This window comes from Aquila chrysaetos, chromosome 22 (assembly GCF_900496995.4).
Source record: "Aquila chrysaetos chrysaetos chromosome 22, bAquChr1.4, whole genome shotgun sequence".
Classification (NCBI taxonomy): Eukaryota; Metazoa; Chordata; class Aves; order Accipitriformes; family Accipitridae; genus Aquila; species Aquila chrysaetos.
In genome coordinates this window covers 10,532,833-10,554,474 of record NC_044025.1, presented here as the reverse complement: position 1 = coordinate 10,554,474, position 21,642 = coordinate 10,532,833, and the positions used below count along the sequence as shown (strand labels likewise).

The window sequence follows — 21,642 nt, the reverse complement described above, 5'->3', positions numbered from 1 at the left end:
GTACTTCCTTTCTCCTGCACTTCACCCCCCCAAAAGTTACCACACAGAACAAACCGTGTCCTCCAACCTTATTAAAAACATAGGGGATATGTATGTGCATAGCTCCTGGGCTCTGTTTGATACTGTTTGATCAACTGAGAGCAAGAGGAAGGAAAGTGCTGAGTTGAGGGAATTCAATAGGCGCTGTTAAAAAAAGATGTCCAAAAACACAAACATGATCTCATGCAACATAGGCATTGTGATCTGGGAACTACAAAGGCCTGAGTCTTTGTGTCTGGGCAAACAAAGGAACAGAAATAGCAACCCAGAAATATTAGTTCATTGTCAAAAATGATCCTCACTCGCTGGCCATATGATTTATATGGAACAGAAACCAGGGCAGCTCTGCTTTGCTGCTTTAGGCAAGTGAAGAAGAGGGAAAGACCAGTGAAAATCTGTGTGCTAGGCTTAGGTCTGGATGCTTCTGTAGCATCAGAGAAAAAGCACTGCTGTGGTCTCTAAGTCACCAGAGTGGCTTCTTCATGTCTATGTTAGAAAACTAGCCTTCAACTCATGCTGTGGCTGAAATGCATCTGGTGCCACTGCCACTTCTAATTTAGGAATATCACTTGGAGATTATCAAATAAGCAATACTTTGATCCTGCCTTGGCATTTGCACTCCCAGCAGCATCCTGGGGGCTTGCTCTGGGTGTCCTTCTGCCAGCTGTCTTCCATTACCATTTCTGTCAAGGAAAACAAGCCCAAGACCATCCATGGAAAAAGAGCTGTGAAGGAGAACCAGGACAAACTGGATTCGCAAAAGGCCCTTGGGTAAAGGGAGCTGGGGGTGGGGAAGAAGGAAGCGTGTTTCAGAGGTTGGTGTCAGTCTGGTTTATTTTCTATTTAGACTGTCCCAGTCTATCCCAATCCCTGTACATCCTCTGGTACACTGCTGTCTGTTAACTACCTTGGACCAGCCCTGTCATGGGCCCTGGGAAGCCGAGGACATCAAGGGTGAGGAGCTGTTAAAAAGGTGAGGTTAAAACACAAAAAGGTAGAACTGGCACTATGCTTGTGGATCAGCATGAGACCCTGCTCCACTGAACCGTCTTCCTTTTGTCCTGCTATTTTCTGTGGAATATCTTTTTTGTTTGTTTGTTTTTCCTCAGAATCCCCCCCCCCTTTTTTTTTATTTTTATTTTTATTTGGATGCCTGTGTCTGCAGATCAAACAACATACTTCCATCATTACAAGTCAGTGAGTCACAAGAGCCATAATGACTCTATCTTAAAAATAACCCCAAAGCCCTAGTGCAATTGCTGTGCAGGCTGGGATGTGTTCTTGCATTCCCCTGGGAAAGTCGGAGGCAGACTGAGGAGGAGACCCAGGGAGAGATGGTTATTCTCATGAATAAGCTTTGATGACTTTTCATATCTGCTTTTTGTCCTCTTTGCAGCTCAGCTTTATGCTCTGATGTGAGCTCTGTGAAATGGATGTTTCCTTTCAACCCTCCTCCACTTCTACTCCTTTTGCCTTTGTCTCCTCTTCCCCTGCCCCCCCATCTCCTTTATTTTTTGGGGGGGTTTGGGGAGGTTTAGAAAGATCTCATCTCTTAATAAAACTGTGCCCGCTCAGCCACTTTGGTATCAGTACGAAACAAATAATGTTTCAAATGCTCAGCTCTTTTCTCTCCTACGCAATGGGAAGGAGTGGAAGAGGAGAGGCAGGGTTATTTCCTGATGATGCTCTATTGACAAATGGTTTTGCATCAAGCTTGAACCCAGTCCATTGATAAATGTGCAGACTCCCAGCTTTGAGTATTTGGGGAAATGGAGTGCTAACCTGCAGGACGTCGTACTCCCTGGCCCAGCGTGGGGACACCCGAGTCTCTGCCTTAGGGTTCAGCAGAGGAGATGCAGAGTGTGCTGGGCAGCTGGGGTGCTCGCCCCACCTGCAGGGCTGGTGCAATTCAAGGGTGCTCCTGACTGGAGTAGAAACGCAGGCGCTGGTGCAGCTCAGTCTTGGGGTGACTCCCTTAACCTCTTGTGACATTGTTCTCCCCATTTGTGAAATGGGGAATAATGCCTCTCCCTTCCTAAAAATTGTTCGGTTGTTTAGTTCTTTTGGATGTCTGGACACATGGCACCCTTAGATCTCCTAATAAAAGAGGCTCCAGTGCTGTGGGAGTAGCTTTTCCTTAAGTGCCTTTTCCTAAGGCAGGACAGTAAACAACATTCCTGTTTATCCCCAGTCTGGGAATGGGTAATAGTGGTGCAGGAGAGAACCAGCAGCCCCTCTCCATGGGTAGGGGTGAGCAGTGGTCAGACCTGCACCAAGTGCCTCTGTTGTTGGTGTGCCATGTGCCCTTTCATTTAAAGACTGCTCCTATCAGAGCTGACAGGGATTTGTCATCAATTAAATGGGGAACTGGAGCACCCAGCTGAGCATCTGTGCCCCATTTTTCCTACCTGTAAAACAGCTGCAGTACAACCTCTCTTGAGACATAATCCATCAATTATATCCATGACTTGTTTTGAGCTGCTGATCCATCAATGCCCTTTTGCGACCCCAGGAGTGACCCCACTCGGACAAAGACCATGTGGGGTGAAGTAGCATGTACCATCACCCACATATCTCAAGGGACACACATTGGTGGCCTCAGCTTTATTTTCTGTGTCAGTGTCATCGGACGAGGGTGGTGTTGGCAAGTGGCTATCCCAGAATAATCCAGCAATAATAAGCTTAAGCATGAGATGAGGCTCACTTAGAGATGCAGGGAAGTCCAGAAACATTTAATGAGTGACACGGACATAACAGGTCACAAGTAAGGTATTCTTTCATTTTATTTTTTGGTGATATTTAATATACTAAAAATGGGGAATGGAACTGCCCTTACTTAGCCTTTTCTTGGTTTTCCTGTTTGTTTCCACTCTTGTACGGTTCAGGGCAGAAAGTGTGACTCTTCCAGCGGCTTAGTTTCGAGTTACCTTCTCTTAATATCTCCGTGTCTTCTGCTGTATTTCCTGCAGCTCTTCATGGTGACTCCCCAAAACCTCACTGCACAGCCACACAACTGGTAGGTAGTTCTTTCCCTCTGGTAAGTGATGGGAAAAACACTTGTCGGAAAGATGTGTTGCAGGTAGTTGGAGGGTGTTCATACCCTTGGATGCAGCTATAACTTGGAAGAAAAAAATCCTGGACCCTCAGTCCAGAGCACCCTCAAAGCCTCTCGAAGATTTGATCTCTTTCCAGAAGTCTCAATTCTTTTAATTCAAAAGAAAAAGCTGGCTCCCTGAGCTCGGCTGCTGTATCTGCTCCGGCTACGGGCTTTCCACCAGCTCCTCAAGTACGTTGTGATCGTCACCTGCACTCTGTCTGCTCTCGGCTCTGGGCTTTGGCCCAAGAGAGCTATACATCATATTCAATTGTGTCATATTGTACCGGCTGCTTTCGGGAGGAACAAGACTGCTGAACTCATTTTGCCTCTGACCTGAGCAGATAGAAATGGAGGTCTCCAGATGGGCAGCCAAAGGGCTGTGCTAAGCACTGGTGCTCCACCTCACTGAGATCTGCCTTTTCTAGGCAAAACCTTAGACCCCTGAGGTGAGAGTTAGACCTTCGCTCCTTCCCCACATGGTGTACAAGGCAGTGAGCTCACCCAGTCTACATCCCAAGTGGAGTTTCTTATCAGCTGCCCACTCCAGACCAAGGGGTTGGTTGATACTGAGCTGGTGCTGGGAATGCATGGTCGGAAGTCGCTAATTGTTTAATGCATGATGTTATCACTGTTCTAGTAATAGCAGTGGTGCAAAACTAAGTGAAAGCTCCAGCTCTCCTTGCTATCGCTTTCCCAGGAACTCCTAATCTCCTCAACGCTGCGTTGTCCTTTCCATTGCTTTTTCTGGGGGAGCTACTGTACTGACTCCAGCTGCTTACCTGCGTACGTGAGGTCTGGACCCTTTCCTTCCTGAGATATTTCTTCCTTAACATTTAGAAAAGCAAATTGCCTCTATAAAATATGCACTGAAAAAGAAGAGCCACTCACTGCCATCAAGAACCATGCTGTTTCCCCCCTCAACAGAATACTCCTCCTACTTGAAAATAAATAATTGTTGAGAAACTGTGATTCTTGAAGTGGGTCTCTGCGATGGCATATTTTGTCCAGCTGGGTCATCAGCCAGCAAGGGCTTTGGGCAGTTGGACTTCTCAAAATTAATTCTGCTAAGGATAATAGGAGCTGGGCATCCTTCTCTGTTTCTTGCACACTAGTGTTAGGCATGTGATGTCTCTTAAGATAAGTTTCTCCGAGTAGTTATAAATTATTAGCAGCTGTAGCTAATTAATCTCAAGCATTTACTGGTGAGATTGTCTAGCACACATAAGAAGAATGAATACTTTTATTTTACTTGGCCTTTTTTTTACCGTTTACAATCTAGATCTGCTAGTTACTTAGTATGTGAACTTGGGCAAGTCATGTATCCCTTGCAACTGAATGTCTTTCACAGAACGCTAATTCTGGTAGCTCTTACCAGCTTTTGTGCACCACTCTGAAATTGTATGAGATGAAAAACATAAATAAGCTACTAACTAGCCTTGGCGTAATTCCGTAAGTAGTGTATCTATTGATATGGATACTAGCTACAGATAAAAGTATCATTCTGTCTTGGTGGTGATATTATTGGGATGAGGTTTTAATCCAAAACTGTGAAGACAGATGAGACTTTTTCAGATGAGTATCTTCTCTTGGATCATTCACTGGCCTTGGAGCTCTAGATATTGAAAGTCTGTTTGTGACGTGGGTTTTATTTATTTCTTTAACTGCTAGTTAAGTATTGAGAGGAACCAGAATACTGCCTTCAGAAGCGTCTCAGGATCCTATATCTACATTGAAAATAAATAGGGTTCAAATACCTAAATTACTTAAATTATTTTGACTGGGGGGGGGTGCTGGTGGTGGTACCATTTTAAGTTGTATGCTGTGTAGTAGCAGGAGAATGTACTGTGATCAGCCTCAGAGTCAGCCACACTCCCTGTTCTACCTACGTATGCTAAATGTATAGAGATCATGTCTTACCAGTGGGCGGCTGGCATTCTGGATAAGGACCTGCCTCTGAGTCAGCTCTAATGGATTTAATTCTCCTGCTCAAGCAATAGTGGTTTACACTTCTAAAGTGAAAAGCCCTTCTGGGTTGTGTTGCTCTAGATAAAGCATTACATGCTGTACAAACCCATAGTATACTTCATAGACTGATTTAAAAACCATGTTACGCTCTCAGCTTTAATGTGCTAAAGAACAGCCAGGACCTTGACAGCTTGCTAAATAGGAGTAGTGATTTGGAACTGTTATTTGCAGAGTGTATGTGTCTGGCTGAACAGCCCAAATTGTAGCCTCTGTGAGAGTAGTTGCAATTAATTACATATTGCTGCAAGATTCTGGCCTGGATTCCTGCCTCAGTCCCACATAGGAAGCAAGCACAAAACTGACAGGGTGGTACGAAGCGAAACAGAAAATTAAGAGAGGATGAAAAGCCTTGCTGGTGATTAGTTGGGCAGGGCGGAGGGAGAGAGAGGGAAGGGAGGGGAGATGAGTATCTGCCAGCGATGCCTGGCCTGAGAAAAGATGCTGGTACCTATTGTAGGGCACGGCTTAGGACACGACCGTCTGCGCGGTCATGCCCTGAGACCAGGAGCTGTCAAGCAGGAACGCAGCTCTTGCCTTGGCCGCACAGCTGCGCAAAACGGTGGGATTAGAGCAGCAATGCACACGTACTTTCTCTTTTCCTTACTTTGGTAGACTGATCGCATTTTAGCTGCGGCATCTCTGTAATTCTCATTACTGGAATAAGCAATATAGAGCTTGACTGTCCCGGACGGTGGTTGGTCGTTGTGGTTTGCTCCAGCGTGGGTTTTATGGAGCTGCTGGAGTGCCACGTGCATACAGAAAAGCAAACTGTGAAGAAATGCTTTCAGTTTGAAGTACTACTCTGAGGACCGAAAGCTCTGAGACTGCAGCCGAAGTAATCTAGTTATTAATTATGATGCTTATTTTTGGGGACATGTAGTCTTTCGCCCACTTGGAGCTGAATAGGCCTGCACAGACTTATTTCTGCAGGACGTTAATTTATAAAAGTACATGACTGGACTAGCAAACAGTTGCCAATCTGTAGGACTTTCTTGACCCACTGAAATCAATAGCAGTAGTCCCACCGCCTCTCTGAGCAGAGGCTGTAAAGAAGCAGTATCCTACTCCAGCAGCAATACGAGGCAGACACAATGTTTGTGGAACACTGCAGCCACCCCTGGATAAGTTTGGTTTGGGTTTTGTTTTTTTTTTATGTCTGCCTTATTCACTATGTTGCTTTTCCTTTAGAATTTCTTTGCATTACTGCTTATCTGCCTGATAAGTATGTCTATGTGAATTAGAGAAAAATGGGTTATGCTGTTAAGTATCTCAATTAAGATTGTTTTTTTAAAAAAACAAATTTTCTCAAAATATTCTTCACTGATGTGATAGTAACATCTAAACTTGTTCTTAAAAGCTGATGTCTAAAGAATCTTGTTGTGCTTAACAGTTGACATGTAGATGTCTTTCTGAACACATATGGCCTCAGATAATTAACCTTCACAGCACCACTGAGACCTGTAAAGAAGGTCATGCTGTGAGCAGCAGCAAGTTAGGTGAACTGCCTCAGGTCAAAGGGAATTGGTGTTGGAGCTGGGATTGGATCCAGTCCTCCTGGGGCAGTATGAAGTCTGGTTCTTGAGGAATGTCTCCAAGTACATCTGGAAAGTTGGTTTGTATTATAAAAAAAAAAAAAAGAGAAAAAAAGGTGCTATTCATAGCACAGCTATCGCAGAAACAGCATCTATTTGTTCAGTGTTAAGAATAAGAAGTTTCTTAATGGTCTGATGGAAAGGCTGCATGGAATTCTCCTTGTAGCTGGAATCCTTTAATCATTCTTGCAAACCTCTCCTTTGTGGTGGAGATGTATTTGTACTGGGAAATTGAATTAAAGCTTCTTACTTCTAGACAGCTCCAGTGAGACTTGGGTAACCTCAACTGAAATGCCACTGGGTAACTGCAGGGTTGCCTATGTGAAATATCTCTGCTCTTCCCTGGTCCTAACCAAAAGAATCTTGCTAGCCTCCTGGCCAATACCCTCAACAAAATAACACAGGACGCGGGGTGGAAGTCTGGCTTGGTTGCTGTCAGTATGAAATTTTGGGGTCCTTATAGCCTCGTGAGGAAAAACACTGTAATGAGGAAACCTTCATTTCCAAGGTTGCTGTGTCAGGTGTTCTCTAGCACTGAAAAACACCTGCATCTCCTGTTCCCTATTAATTACTAGAGATGTTCAGCTGACACAGTATGGGGATGAATTCTCTCCTGTGGTGATGGCTTAAAGCTGGTTCGCTCCAGAACTGCTGTGTGGTTCATAACTCTCTTCTCTATTCCTGCCTACTAACATGTGCCAAGCCTTGTGTCATCCAGTGAGCAAAGACCGTGGTCATGGAGGCTGATGGTGCTTGCCTTAGATCCTGGCTTCTGTGGTTTTTTGTGAATTAGTGGAACTTGCTTGTGGGGGGAAAAAAAAAAAAGCCTCCATTTCCCCACTCGTAAAATGGAAGTTCTGCTCCTCTAAATTTCCTGGTACTTGCCAAACGTTTTTAGACAAACAGATGAAAAGGAGTTTAGAAGAGGGATCTCAAGGGATATGAATTAGCTATCAGCAGACCTTCAAGTGGAGTTAATGAGATGGAGAATTAATAACCCCACGGGTGGGTCAAGCTACACTAACTATGTACCTCTTTGCATAATTGATGATCCCCCCAGTGCAGCGATCCGCTTGCCAGTGTCCTGGCTCGGGTTATGAATACTCAGTCACCTGGCATAGCTGTAATTAATCCCTTTGTGCCCATACGGTAGGCAGGTGCTGCAGCTTTCCACTGGGGATTTGATCTCATTCTTGCTCCTGGTGTTGGGTTTCCCTGTGGGAGGCTGAGATGCGAAGGCAGGAGTACTGCCTGCTTAGACCCCAGGAAGGTGCTTCAGCGTCCGAGAGCTGAAACCAGAGCCAGGACCTGCTGCTGGGATCTGCTGCTCCTCGGAGAGTGGGTGTGAGAGCGCGGGGGGCTTTCTCGGCTTCTGTGATGGAAGCAGCCCTCTGGCAATAAGCGACTGAGGAAGGTGTCTGGGCATGTACGGCACGATGTCTCTGAGGAACGAAGCAAACAGAGGGAAGTACAGCAGCTTGCAAGGTAGGAATGCCAAATCTGCCCTAAAACTCTGTAATTAACACATCCAGGTTTTGGCACAGTGGTTATCTGCTGTGTTGGGAATACGTGCAATCCATGTGAAAGAAGGTACAGAACAGTCAGATAACAATTACAAAAAGGTACTTAAAACCCCTGGCATCTTTTTCTCATGGTAGCTGTAAGGCCTTCGTGTTCTGGACAAATTTTAGTGGCTTTTTTTGAGTCTGGAGAGAAAAACTGCATAGTTTCTCCTGCTTTTACAGCTTTCTCCATTTGCAGTTGGCCTGTGTGCTGCTAAAGCAGCTGATGCCTTCTGCTCCAGTAGCAACTGCCTTGTGCTGGGGGGTAAAAACAATCCTCCCAGAGCGTTAAAATCTTCTGTGATGAAAGGGGCTAGACAGACTGTACAAGTCACTGTTTATGTTCCAGATAGGATGTGCTGCACCTGAAGCTGAGTAATGAATCTGAATTAAATTCCTCCTGGTAGGCTGATGCACCTCAACTGACTGCAGTGGAGCTGCCTAGGTTTACACGAGCTGGCAATGTGGCTCTCTGTTGATTTGGGTTGCTTTATTTCTAGACCCTCCTTTGTAAGTACTATCAGTCCTGGAGGCAAAACCTGCACTTTGTCCCACTGATTGGACTGGCGAGGTTGGAGCAGGCGACTTTTGGCTTCTGTAGAAAGCCTGGGCTGCCTCCGCCTGCTCTCCTCCCCCGGTGCTGCTTGGGGCTCTGGCTGCGCTGCAAGTTGTGGAAAGGTCTAGCTCTGAGCGGGATGCTTTCTGGACCAGGGCCAGCTTCTTAAGCTGAGTCTGCTTCCTAGCAAATGAGGTGGTATTTTGTCAGACTGTAGCCTCTGGGCCCAGCTACTTGCTCTTCAACTTCTCCAGCATGCTCTGGGCTCCTGCAAGGAAATTCCTGATGCTTAGATTTAGATTTTGTGTTAGTAAGTACAGTTTAAGAAAAACAAGCCCAGCTTGTCTTTGCAATGTGTCAGTTACTCCATGCTTTATTAGAACCAAGAGAATTTTCCTGTAGTATGTCCTGGTCAGGTCAGATATTTGTATTTCTGAGAGGTTCAGGGCTGTCTGGTTTTGCCATGTATCACTCAAAATGCATCCAAAGCCTGCAGGCACCCACTCTAACAGTGTGACTTGTCATTTAGGAAGTGTGTACATGCAGTTAAGGGTGCAGCCTCCCCATACCTGGGGATGGAGCAGGGAGGCGAATGCAGGAGGCTACTCCTGTCCCATTTCTTCACTCTGTCATCTCCATTTGTGTTTTGTTGAAGGCTGTTTGGAGACACTTGGGAATGAATTGATTGTGATTGATTTCAGCAATTCTCATATCCCTCCCTCCTGACAAGCATCCTGCTGCAGAAGAGCCTTATTGGCTTTCAGGTGATGGACATGGTAAGAAACTTGAAGAGAATGCGGCAGGGCCATGGTTCATTGGTTAGGGTGCTTAATCTTCATGGTTTATACTGAGTTTTGTGTTAAGACATAGCAACTATAAAAGAAACAAGCATTGGTCCAGTGCCTTGTCATGTGCTGTGTTAAAGGAGATAGACACGTGCGGTTTCTGAAATTCTCTGCCTTCCAGGCCATTAAAATGTGACTCATAAAGCAGTCAAACTTTCCCCCCCCACTGTTCCTAGATCAAGAGAAACCATGTGCAATTCTGCTGTGATGGCGAGCATGTCCTTTCTGGAGCTCTTTTGTAGGCTTCTGTCTGCAAAAGAGCATAAAAGAAATCCCTTTCAAATTTGGGACAGTAAGCTCTGTTAAGAAAGCTCAAATTCTGAAGAAAAAAAATGCTGCTTCTGTCAGCTGTGTGCTTTAATCTGCCCCTGAATCACCAGCAAAAGTGTGTCCTTCAAATTGTTAACAAGGTCTTGCACCTGTCTCCATACGCACAACTGTAATTTGCAGGAATTTCCTTCTGACTCCGACTGGTGATATTCTCCAAAAGCTCTCTTCACCTTGGTTGGTTTTGAGGAGTAGCCTAGATACGTCCAATCTCTCTGAAAGCAGAAGTCCTTTTAGGAGCACCTGCCCAAGGACATGTTTTCCAGAATTAATTCTTGCAGCTCTTCTGTAGCTGACGGTGGTTTCCACTGTAGCGGCAGGGGGAGAAGGCACAGAGACGGCAGATGTGTTGGGCATCATGTGCCAAAGCCCAGGCTGAGGGCACAGCTCCGTCTGCCTCAGAAGGGTTCGTGGTGCGCACGTACACAGAACCAGTGCTTGGGTTTTAGACCGCGTGCTTACAAAAGCAGCTCTTCTAACGATGCAATGATACACTTGGAGGCAGGCCAGCTGTCTGCATTTTGGAGAGAGGTTCAAGGCACTCATCTCGCTGCGTACCTCCCACAGCACGCCCAAAGCCTGCAGGCACCTGCTCCAACCATACGCCTCGTTGTTGTGGGTATGGGCTTAGGTAACAGCACAGCTTCTGTTCCTTTCAGGAAGAAACAGGGAGATGAATACAGGAGGCCACGTGTGTCTAATTTATTCATTCTGTCGTCTCCCTGGGTTCTCTTTATTCCCTTCTTGTTTTGTTGAAGGCTGTTTGGAGACACTTGGGAACAAGTCAGTAAGAGCACAGTACATGCCATGCACTCGCTGATTGTCTTGGATGCAGGATAAACATAATGTCTCCAACTATATTTATTTCTTTGGTGAATTCGTTATCTGGTTGCAGCCAGCAGGGGCTGAGCCCAGTGAAATGCAACATGCAATGATATGGGGTAGGCTGTGAATATAAAACCTTTGGTTGCCCACCCAGGCATCACATTTTTTCTTATTTTCATTTTTTTTTTTTTTTTTGTTCTTTTCTGTCCCCAGAATAGTGATCAGCTGGAGATCAGAATTTTCTACCCACTGCTTTTCTTGGAGAAGTTGTGTTGGTATAGTGGATGCTGCCTGCGATAACCCCTCTTCCAAAATATGGAGTATTTAAAATAGCCAAATTTGGAGTTTCTTGTTCGTTTCCCCTCCCAGTCTTTATTCAGGAAAAAAGTGAGATGTGGGTGAATCTCAAAGGGCACTGTCCGGGAACCTCTGTCCCAAGTCGAAGTGAGCTGGAGGAAAAGTGGCAGGAGTTGTGCAGAGCGTGGGCCATTTGGGCCTCAGGTCACACGCTTGCCTCGATCATTTCTTATTTCAGGGGCTTGACCTTTCCACCTCGAAGGCGGAGGTGTTCCCGGTGTCTGTGCACGTCACAGGCATGTGGCGTGCTCTGCTCCTTCTGCACAAACTAGACCCGCTGCTGGTACACACACCATCCCTCAGCCAGGCAGCCACATTTATTGCCTGAGAACTCAAGTGACTTTGCTCAGTGATGCAGGCGGGAATTCCCTCCCGCCTTTTAAGGTTTATAGGGTTTTTTGTTTGATTTTTTTTTTTGCCCTTTTTTGATAGTTTTTTACACTTTTGAGAGAAGCCTGTGTTAACACTGAAAAGAATTCAACCACCAACCAAAAAGCATGAGAAAAATCTCAAGGAATCAGAGGAGACTTGTTTTCATTTAAGTTAGCAAATTCTGTAAAGAATGAGCAAGAAAATGTCATCTGAGCGGTTGTCATTTCTTTATAAGAAACAGCCTGGGCCCCGTGAGCGGGGCCATACCGTGGGGTGTGCATGAGCGATATGTGTTTTCTGGGGGGGCTCAGCACCAAGGAGCTGAGTTCCCCAGGTCTGAGGCAGAGGTGACCCTGGGAGCAGGCTGAGTCTCACTCTCATGGGATGCTGGTTCATCCCCTGCTCCACCAGCCAACGTGGTCTCCTGTGGTCCATGCACCTCTTAATCTTCTATTCCAGAAATCAGGATGGTTTTAGTTGTTTTCCCCCAATTTTGTTTTAGAAAGAGTGAAATCTCTACTAACCTGCCAACCACAACAAACAGCGGAGTATCCTGTCGCCTGCGAGTCTACCCATCAGCCCTTCTCTGGTCAGGGTTTATCTGTGAGGTTGGAGCCCGGCCTGAGGTTTGGATAACTTTGCACTTACAATTTAGAATACTATAATAAACAAGCAAATAACAGCCTCTTTCCCAGACACACACGTACACATGTACACTTATACATGTGGAGCAATGCTTAATTCTTGCCATCCGTGGGCCTAGGGGCTGTTTATATACAGTATTGCATGTTTATATATGGAGTTCATCTCCTCAAGTGAAGACAGATTAAGCAGCGGGGTGAATACACCAGTTATGTGAACTATGGGATTTCCAACCTCGAAATACTGCCAAGACCAAGCCAGACAAATTGGTAGCACAGCAGTGTTTCTCATTAATGTACATGGAAAGTTGTGCCTTGCTGATAATGCATAACAGTATCCTGTTGGGAGGTTTGGGAACCCATCTGGGAGCAGCTATTGGAGCTGTATTCAAGGCTGGGCTGAGTTGTCTTGCTTTCCTCTGTGTTTTCTCCTATTAGAACCTTGCAGGGGATAAAAAAAGTGCAACTCCCCTGCATCGACATCCTGAAGTCTGTGGGAATATTACTAAGTGAGTGGTATGGTTTGCTGAATAGAAATAAGATTATTATAGCCTCCCTTCCCTCCCTGCAGCCATTCCATGCTGTATGTGGTTTACTGGGTAAGTGGTTGTGGTTCTCATCCTCCATCCCAGGACTAATTATTTCAAACTTGAAAATAAGATTACCTGCCATAATTGTATGTGGTGGTTTTTGTTGATGCGGATGCACAGATTTGTGGGTTGGCTTCTTTTGTATTCTGCACAGAGCGTTCTCCTATTCTCCCCCAGTCTCTGCACTTCTAACACTTCATCTGCTCCCAGAGACAGCAGAAAAGAGCGACAGGCTTGTGGTGATGCTGGGCTGATCTGGGAGTCAGTTGCTGATTCTGCTGGGAACTTCTGGGGAAGCACTGGACAAAAGAAAAGAACAGTGTTCTCACTCCTAACCAATTTTTTTCCTATTTTTTTTTCAAGATAGGGAGGGGGGGAAAAAATGTGCATTCTTGGTCCAAATATTTGTTTATGGCAGATTCTGGAGCAGAGGGTGTGTCTCCAATGTCTGGCACAACAGGTTAGTCACCGGCAACCAAAAAACAAGAGAGCCCACATGGTCTCATTGTTCAGGGACCAGTGTCAGACGGGTAAAGAAAAATCCCAGCAGACCCCAGCAGTCCCTGGTGGGCTGGACTAGGAGGTGCCCTGGTATTTGCCCTTGGAAAGTGCTTTGTGTCTTCACATTGGGACTTGGACTTCAGACTTGCTCTCCCTTGCCGCTTGTGATGTGCACCTCCAGGATGCCGTGGGGTTTGCCCTTATTTAAAAAACAGCTGCTATTTTTGGCAAGTGCGCACGTGTGTCTCTGTGTATTGGAGTTGTGGGGAAAAGCTCCGATAAGGCACACAATCGTACCGCAGCTGGTACGGTGGAGGGGATTTTGTCTGCTGCTGGCCAGACAGCGTGGCTGGTTCCAGTGGCGTTTGCATTGGGACCTTCTTGCCTTTCTTTGTGTTGGAGGAGGAAGCTGGCAAAGGGCTCGCATTGTTCAGAGTTGGAGAACAACAACTCCTGGCTTGGGTGGGTCCTGGCTGGGGCTTTTGATTTGCTCCGTCATGATGGACTGATAGGAATAGTGCATTAGTCTGTCTTGGAGGATGATTAGAAACCAGCAAACCTCTCCTTTCCTGACACAGGCTGTTTGAGCTATGGGTTAGGCATCTCTGCTTCAGATGAGCAACCCCTTTCTTTTACCTGGCTGAAAGCACCTGCCCGCTACCTGCAGAAGTGGCACAATCGTATGTCTTACGAAGTGATAACACCAAAAGTTTCTGCATATTTTGAGCCATTTTGCATCCCAGTAACAGCTTTCTCACTGCCCTTTAGTGACTGATCTATTCACAGATTGTCATTAGGATCAATGTGGGAGCAATTATGCTTCTTGGGGAGCTAAAAAGCTGTAGCCGGCATTATTTTCTCCTTCCCTGACAGCATTTCCTGAGGGGGGTTATGTTGCTTCAGGATGTGAATAATATGGGTCAGCCTGTCCCAAAATCAGTCTGAATTCCTTCTAGTAACTGTCATATCTACAGCTGCCACGTTGTGCCTGACTGCTGAAATGACAGAGAAGAGATATCTGTGATTCATGGAAGAGAATAAGAAAAGCAATTAAAGTTAAGAGCTTGGACTTGGCATAGAGATACCACAGAAATGTCCAGGAATGAGTAAATATAGCTTTGACCCTGAAAGGAGATTAATCTGCATTGAAAGACTTTGTGCTACAGGGCAGCTTGGATTCAGAACAGTGTCTGGAGATGGATGCCCATTTGCTGCAGATCTTCAGTGGTCCCGTTTCCATTGCACAGCAATGACTGTCCAATGTCTGTCCATCACTGCTTGTGCAGAATGGCCCAGGATGAGTCCAGGAGTGTTGTCCACCTAGTTGGAGTAAATCTGGGGGAATATTTATGTGCCAGCGACTGATTCTCAGTCATTTGGAGAGCTGTGCCTCACTACCATTTCACTATCTGCTCTCTGCTTTTTTGGGGGGGGGGGTTGTTCTGTTTTTGTTGGGGTTTTTTGGTTGGTTGGGTTTTTTTTTTTCCTTTTAAATGTGCATATCCCTATCTCTCCCAAATCCTGTTGAGTTATCTCTGGTTCTCATCAGCAGCTGCCTATGAGTCTCTGTGCCAGTCTTTATGGGTTCCCTGAGGGTTTGTTAGGTGAAGGTACAGTATACAGTGTTCTGCTGTAGTCTTGCCTGAAAGCTTTGCAAAGCAGGGTCACGTGAAGCTGGGAAGCTACAGGCAGGCTTGGGCAACACAAGCTTCCTGAAAGGGGAAGGCATGCTTTATGTTTTATGTAAAAGCTTCATGGTGCTCTATGCAGGCAGAAGAATTGCCTTACCACTGGTGGGTATCCTCCTCTACAGGGAAGACAGCAGCTACTTTACTAAGCAAAACTGTTAGGGTATAAAAGCATACTATGACCACAATTCTGTTTCTACTGAACTGTGTCTGGGTATTTTACGTTCCTTGATGTTGAAGTCTGGCTGGGCTAGCAGCTTCCACTCACAAAAAATGACCCAGAGTGCTTTCAGTAACGTCGGTGCAATCGGAATGTGTTTTTACGGTTATGGATCCACGAAGGCTGGGCTGCACTGACTGACGGAGTGAGCAGTGCTGACTGCCCTATGCTTGGAGCGGGTGTGTAAAAGTGCTCCAACTTGGCAAGAAAGGCCTCTTGGCCATTTAGTACTTTTTCCTTTAAAAAGGCACAGTTCTTATCTTGTGAAAATATAGAGATTTCTCCATACAGACAGAATTTCCATAGTTAAACATCCTGGCTCATCTGCTCTAAGAAACATCCTCCCTTCGTTACTTGGGTTTATTTGCCAGATTTTTATAATTATTAAATAGAACATGAAACAGTGAAAATAACACTTTATAAGATTGGTTTGACTTTATAAAGATCTTAATTCTGTGAAAGCACCCTTCTGACTTGCCATCCTCTGTCAGGAGTTGCATAGCAACTACCTGCCCTCTTAGGTCCTGTCTTGAACCGAATATTTTTTGTGGAGAAGATGAACTTGACTTAAAAATAGATATTTTGCCCCTATTGAGTCATTTTTCACTGGAAAAATATGTAGTTGGAGTATGACTAAACTTTTCACAAATTTGATGTGACAATGGACATTTCTTGACATTTCTAAAGTGTTCTGGTTTGGGACAGCTGGACTAAAACTAAGCGTTGGACTGAGTGATGTTCACCTCTCAACCAGAGGTTTGAAGACTTGCCCATGGCATGGAGGACAATGCATTTTTGCGGTTCACTATTTTGCCCAGAGGATGTTCCCTTGCCCCTCAGAGTAAAAGCTGCTTTGACAGGGATCCCATGGGAGGGGATCCTGTGAAGGGTTCCACCTGGTGTGAAACATGTATGTGTTTGTATGGGACCATATCTCAGGTGAGCTCTTTAACCACTGGGTTGGGAGATACAAGAGAAACTTCTCCTGCAGCTGTTCTGGAGGAGTCTGATCCTTTGGAGTCTAATCCTTTGCTTGCTTTTGCCAAAGTTCCCCAAGTGTTTTGCTCAGGGACAAACAAAACAGTATATCTGAGCCAGATTAACAGTTCACGTTTTTCAGTCCAGTAAGGAGGAGAAAATAAAATACTTTTGGGTCCCTCTGAAATTACACTGCTTAAAAATTGGTTCTCTCCCTGCACAGCCCTATTTTAAAATACATTGACAGAGTAGGAAAGACCAAGGGAAAAAGAGGCCTCATGGTCAAGCTCCTTGTAACCTGAGGATACTTCACAGCCCTGTTACATGTCCTTTTGAAGAGTTGCTGTTTTCACTTGGTGTAGGAGAGGTGGGGGGTGGAGGCTATGTTCTGAATTTTGAGGGACGCCAGTGGAAGGAGGCAGCAGGGATGGAAGAATTAAGAGGAGGCTGATGAGAATCACTTGGCTAAATGACAGCTAATGTGGGGGAGCTAAAAACTTCTCACAGATGCTCATGGCAAAGGCTAGCACCTGATGTGAGTTATACCAGAGCAGTTTTTCTCAACTTTTAAAAAAAGTTTGGCTCTTCTGCCTTTGTGTGACCTCCTGAGTTAGCACCTCAGGTCCTCCAGGGTGGGAAAGAAATAGCTGCAGTGATGGGCTGTGGGTGTAAATACTCAGTCCCCTGCTCTGAAGGAGCTGAGTTGTGGCTGACAGCGAAGGCAGTTCACACATCCCTAATTAGTGTGATCACTTGTAGCTTTCAAGCACAGCTGCTTCTCCTCCCAAACCCAAAGGAGCTGCGGTGCTACCAGCAGCACGGTCCTACAGTGTTCCCCTTCTGCTGCCCCAGGCCTGCCAGGAGGAGCGTGATACGCGTGTGCTTCCATCCTTGCTCTCCTGGATCCATACCCATATTGAGGAGAAGGGAATGGTTGTTGAGAACTGTAGCGGGGTGAAATGGGATGAACTATTCTTGCCACAGAAGATCTAAAGTGCTCGACCTAAGGAAGGTGTTGGGTGTTCCCATGCTTTACACACTTGTGATGAGACCAGGCAAAGTCCCTAGAGAACAGCCCACTGTTTGTGGAGAAGACATTCCTGTCTCCAAGTTGTGTGAGCGGTGATAGGGAGGGATATCATCCCTGAATGAGCACTGCATTGCTTCACTCGGCCATCTCTTCTTGCAAAACATGACGGGTGGTATTCGCTGAGGCTGTGCGAGACCCAGAGTTGTTCATCCCATGGTGGCTCCTCTGTACTCTCTGCAAATAAAGCAGGAAGGTGAAATCTCTGCATGAGTTCCTCTTGTAATGGTGTGGATTTTACTTGCTCAAGACAGCTCAGCCATGGCTCTTATTTTTGCCTATAAGCCTCTCTCCATCTCACTTTCTGCAAATTGTATAAATATCCGTTCATCACAGGACCTTCATATTGTTTGTGCAAATATGTTTATATGTAGTTATGTCTGTTTTCTCTCGTGGGATTTCTCTGTGAAATCCATTTGGTAAGCGAGTCTTTCATCCCCTAAGGCCCTGCAAATTTCTTGTGCAACCTCTGTCTTTGTGTTTTGCATTATGCCTTTTTTTTCTTTTTAGGCTAAACAGATAACCTTGAGACCCAGTGTGATTTTCTTTCTCTGTTAGTCCTTTTACAAGATCACGGGACTCTGTGAAATATGTATTCTTCAGTGGTTATGAAGAAAAATAAAAATTCCAAGTATCCCTGAGGAGGGGAAATAAAGGCAGCAGCAGGGATTTGTTAACATTTAGGCAGAATCAGCCAAGAGACTGACACTGTCCAGATGGAAAGACCCACTTCCTGGCTGTAAAGATAACTCACTAAAGGAAACATTAGCTGTGGCTGGATTGGCGATGAGAAATACGACCACTGCCAAGAATTCACCCCAAGCCCGGTGGGAGCTGCCTCTTTTTCTTCCCCTTGTGCTAAGGGTTCAAGTTTACTTAGTTGGGAAATATGCCTAGCATTTCCTGAAGAGAAATGGTGGCCCACTAGGTAAGGCGCTCATGCGGACTCGTAAGAGCTGGGCTAGTTTCTTGTTGTGCAGGAGACTGTGGATGACCACGGGCAAGCGGTGTAGGTCTAGGTTCGCTAAGGTGTAAGTGCCCAGCTCCCTGCTGGAATTGCTGGTACTGGTCCACTCAGTCCTGTATCGCTCACTGGCTGGGAACTGCTGGGGGTGCCCAGGATATCGGAGACAGTAAGAGCATGTCATGGAAACCCCTGCGCCCGGTATCTGCACAGGGTGCTGGAGCCTACTCATCCTGAGCAGCTTTTTGGTAGCTCAGCTTGGTGATGCCCAAGAGCGCAGCAACGTAGGTGTCAGATTTTATAATTGTGTCTCTCTGGAGCAGGTATTTCAGAACTTCCTTAGGAGGACGCTGTTTAGCAAAAGGGTGGGGTAGATGTGAACAAGAGAGCAAAGGTTTTTAGGCTTGGGTGGGGGGTTATATGTAACAGTGTTTGCTTGGTTAACCCACTCTGAGCTTGCTTCACAGTGGGAATAGCTGAACTGGCTGCGCTAATGCTTCAGTTGCAGCCATCAGGCAGAGGATCTGATGAGATTATATTTGTCTGTGTAGTTTTCTTTCTCTAAGGTATTCAATAGCCTTTTAAGCTACAAAATTAACTGAGCAAATTGAATACAAGGCCATAGATCGAGAACTATTGGCTTCTAATTTAATGTGGAGGTGAACACAAGATATATTGCAGTGTGTATTTAACTCTCCAAATTTAGACCACCTCACTATGACATCCACGGCACATTAATTCGCTTACTCAAAATGACTGAATTCATCACAGTCCTGATGCTTGGTTCCAGCTCGTGGGTGTGCCTCAGACTGTAGGTGTTTCACAGCTTTTTCTTTGTTGCCATGGCAGGGATAAATACTTTAATCCACTTGGTTTTGGGTGTTTGAGATTTTCCTGGATGTCAAATTGAATCTAATGCGTAGGACAAATGTAACCTAATGTGTAGGATAAATTTAAGACCTGTTTGGTGGGGTTTTGGTTTTGGGTTTTTTTTTTTTGTTTGGTGGGGGGGGGTTTTGGTGTTTTTTTTGTGAAGTTGGGTGCTTTGTTCCACCTGGGAACCTCCCTTTGTTAACTGGGCATGGCAGTTTTCTCTGACTGAGTACTAGAAGTTAAATCTTGAAAATATCCTCTATGTGGGATCTATTTTGGTTTGGATTTTTATAGAAGCTTATGAATTTTATTTTTTCTCTTTAACAGATCTGGATTCAAATGCTTCTTTATCATCTTGGCTTTACAGGCAAAATGATGTAAACAGTGGCACTGAGCATGTAGCTTCTCTGGGAAAACTAAAAGCCTGAGTGAGTGTTTGCAGGGGAATAAGGATGGATATATTTGTTTCTTTAGGATGAGTTTTTTTGGAGTAGTTTGCTTGTTTCTGAATGTTACAAAAGCAATACAAAGAAACAACCTTCTGATGCCACCATGTATCTGAAATGGAATTCCCAACCATCCTTCCCACCAAAGTGGTGACTGCTTACCAAAAAGCACTTCAGGCAGATGCTCCACACGAGGTTTGGCTTTTCCAGCCTTGGCTGAGGCTGGAGCTGTATCAGAAGAGCAGGGCTATCTTCTTCTGTCAAGTCCTTTCAAAGCTTCTCCTTGATCCAGACTTTCTCTCTTTTTTGGGTCAGGTCACTCAAAATCTTCTGTCACTTTCTCACAACTTGAAAGCAGTCCAGCAATTCTGCTTTTCTATTTATGAATTTTTCTATTGTCCTGTCAAAGCTGGTTAGGATCTGGCATGTCACGAGTTCACTTTTATCTTCTGGTCCCCTTGTTAAGGACATAATTTATCATGTTGAGTTCTGGAATGGGTCTGTGTTGCACTTGCTAGTGCTTGGTCATCCTTTGTAGTACACAGGGCAGAGCTGGTACAGTCCTGCAGTGGGAAGAGCAGCTTTACTGTGGACTGGGGATTTTTTTGCTACTTAAATATTAGATTTTCTCTCTCATGTGTGTGGCTTTTTTTTTTTTTTTTCTTCCCCTCTCTATCTGACATGCCAGAGAGTTTGTGTAAGCAACTCATAAAGTTGATATCGTCCAGGAAGAACCTGGGCTCCCACCAATTTTGAGATTGCAGGGGAAAATAGCATTTGTTTCTTGAAAAGGATACTTCTGCCTCACAGAAATAACTGTGCAATGTGGGTCAGTGCGACATGACTGGCAGTCCTCCTAGGAAGGAATAAAACAAAAAATGTTACAAGTCAACACTGAGGTGTTTTGTCCAAGTGCCAGGAAAAAGGAACAGGGGAAAAGCGATGGCAGAGAATATTGCCGATCAGAACCGAGAGAGAGACGAGAGCTGCTACGGGGATGTGGGTGAGAGGATGGATAGCTGATGTTTCATGTCGGAGGGAACCTAGTGGGGAGATGGAGGGAGAGGAGTGACTGGTCAAAGTGACGGGCTGAGGATAACGCTGCGGTGGTGTTGTGGTTGCACATCAACGGGGCCGGGGCTCGGTTTGCCCAGGGTGGGAAGGGGGAGGCAGTGGGGCTGGACCGCTCCTTAAGCGATAGCACTGCTCTGCTGGGCTTTACAGGAGAGATGGAGACACACATGACTGATTTACAATGCAAAAGCTATACAAACTCAAGTGGCATGTAAAACAGTCTGCTCTGGGAGGAGAAAATGTCCAACTTGGTAACAGAAGGCCAGCCTGAGAGGGTTTTGCAGGGCCTTTGTGGGGAGTCCACAGGGCAGGTGGGTGCTAGGACTGGCTGGTGGACGTGCTGAGTTTTAGTACTGGTTGTGTGTGAGCTGGGAAGGATGCTTGTTAGTAAAAAGCAGAGCTGTATCTATTAGATGGGGCTTCGCTGACAGCAGCAAAACATTTATTAACTCTCTTCAGCCACTTTAATTTGCTGTGTTACATAGCTGACCTTCCACAAACAATCCATAGGCATCAAGCATCCTACAAAGAGCATGCCTATGCCTTCAGGGGAGTTCATGCTTGGCTGCAGCCACAAGAAAACCTTGCACTCTAGTTTGTTTATTGCTAGATTCCCAGTGGTGTTAGCCCTAGGATTTCAGCATCAGGCAGAGATGCAAAGGTCTCTTTCCTTCCCAGGGCAGAGGCTTCTAGTACTACCACCTCTGAGATGCCAGGGTTACTGGGATATCTGGGAATCATCTCTGAGGCTGTGGAGGAGTGCACAGGGGCACACACCTCTCTATGTCGGTGCCCCAGAGCTGTAACTCACAGGTCTGCCCATAAAATGTTTGTGTTTGCAATGGGCTTCCTGGGGTTGTTCTGGGTTTGATATCAGCTGGGGAGGAAAGGAGAGACGGGAGCCGGTCTGCATGGGGCTGCTCTGTGCCGGTGTGTCCGTGTATTTTGCTGTGCCTATGGTGTGTGTGAGGGGTGTGAGAGCA

The 21,642-nt window shown here is 45.6% G+C and overlaps 1 protein-coding gene across 1 annotated transcript in view; it reads left to right on the top strand.

The window, feature by feature from the left end:
- The first annotated feature begins 8,001 nt into the window (after positions 1–8,001).
- The window catches only part of NEURL1B (neuralized E3 ubiquitin protein ligase 1B), a 101,283-nt gene continuing 87,642 nt past the window's right edge, over positions 8,002–21,642 (top strand). Inside the window, exon 1 of the mRNA XM_029998349.2 lies at positions 8,002–8,238. Within this exon, the coding sequence (XP_029854209.1) occupies positions 8,178–8,238 (61 nt within the window). The 5' untranslated portion in view covers positions 8,002–8,177. The remainder of the gene's footprint in view (positions 8,239–21,642) is intronic.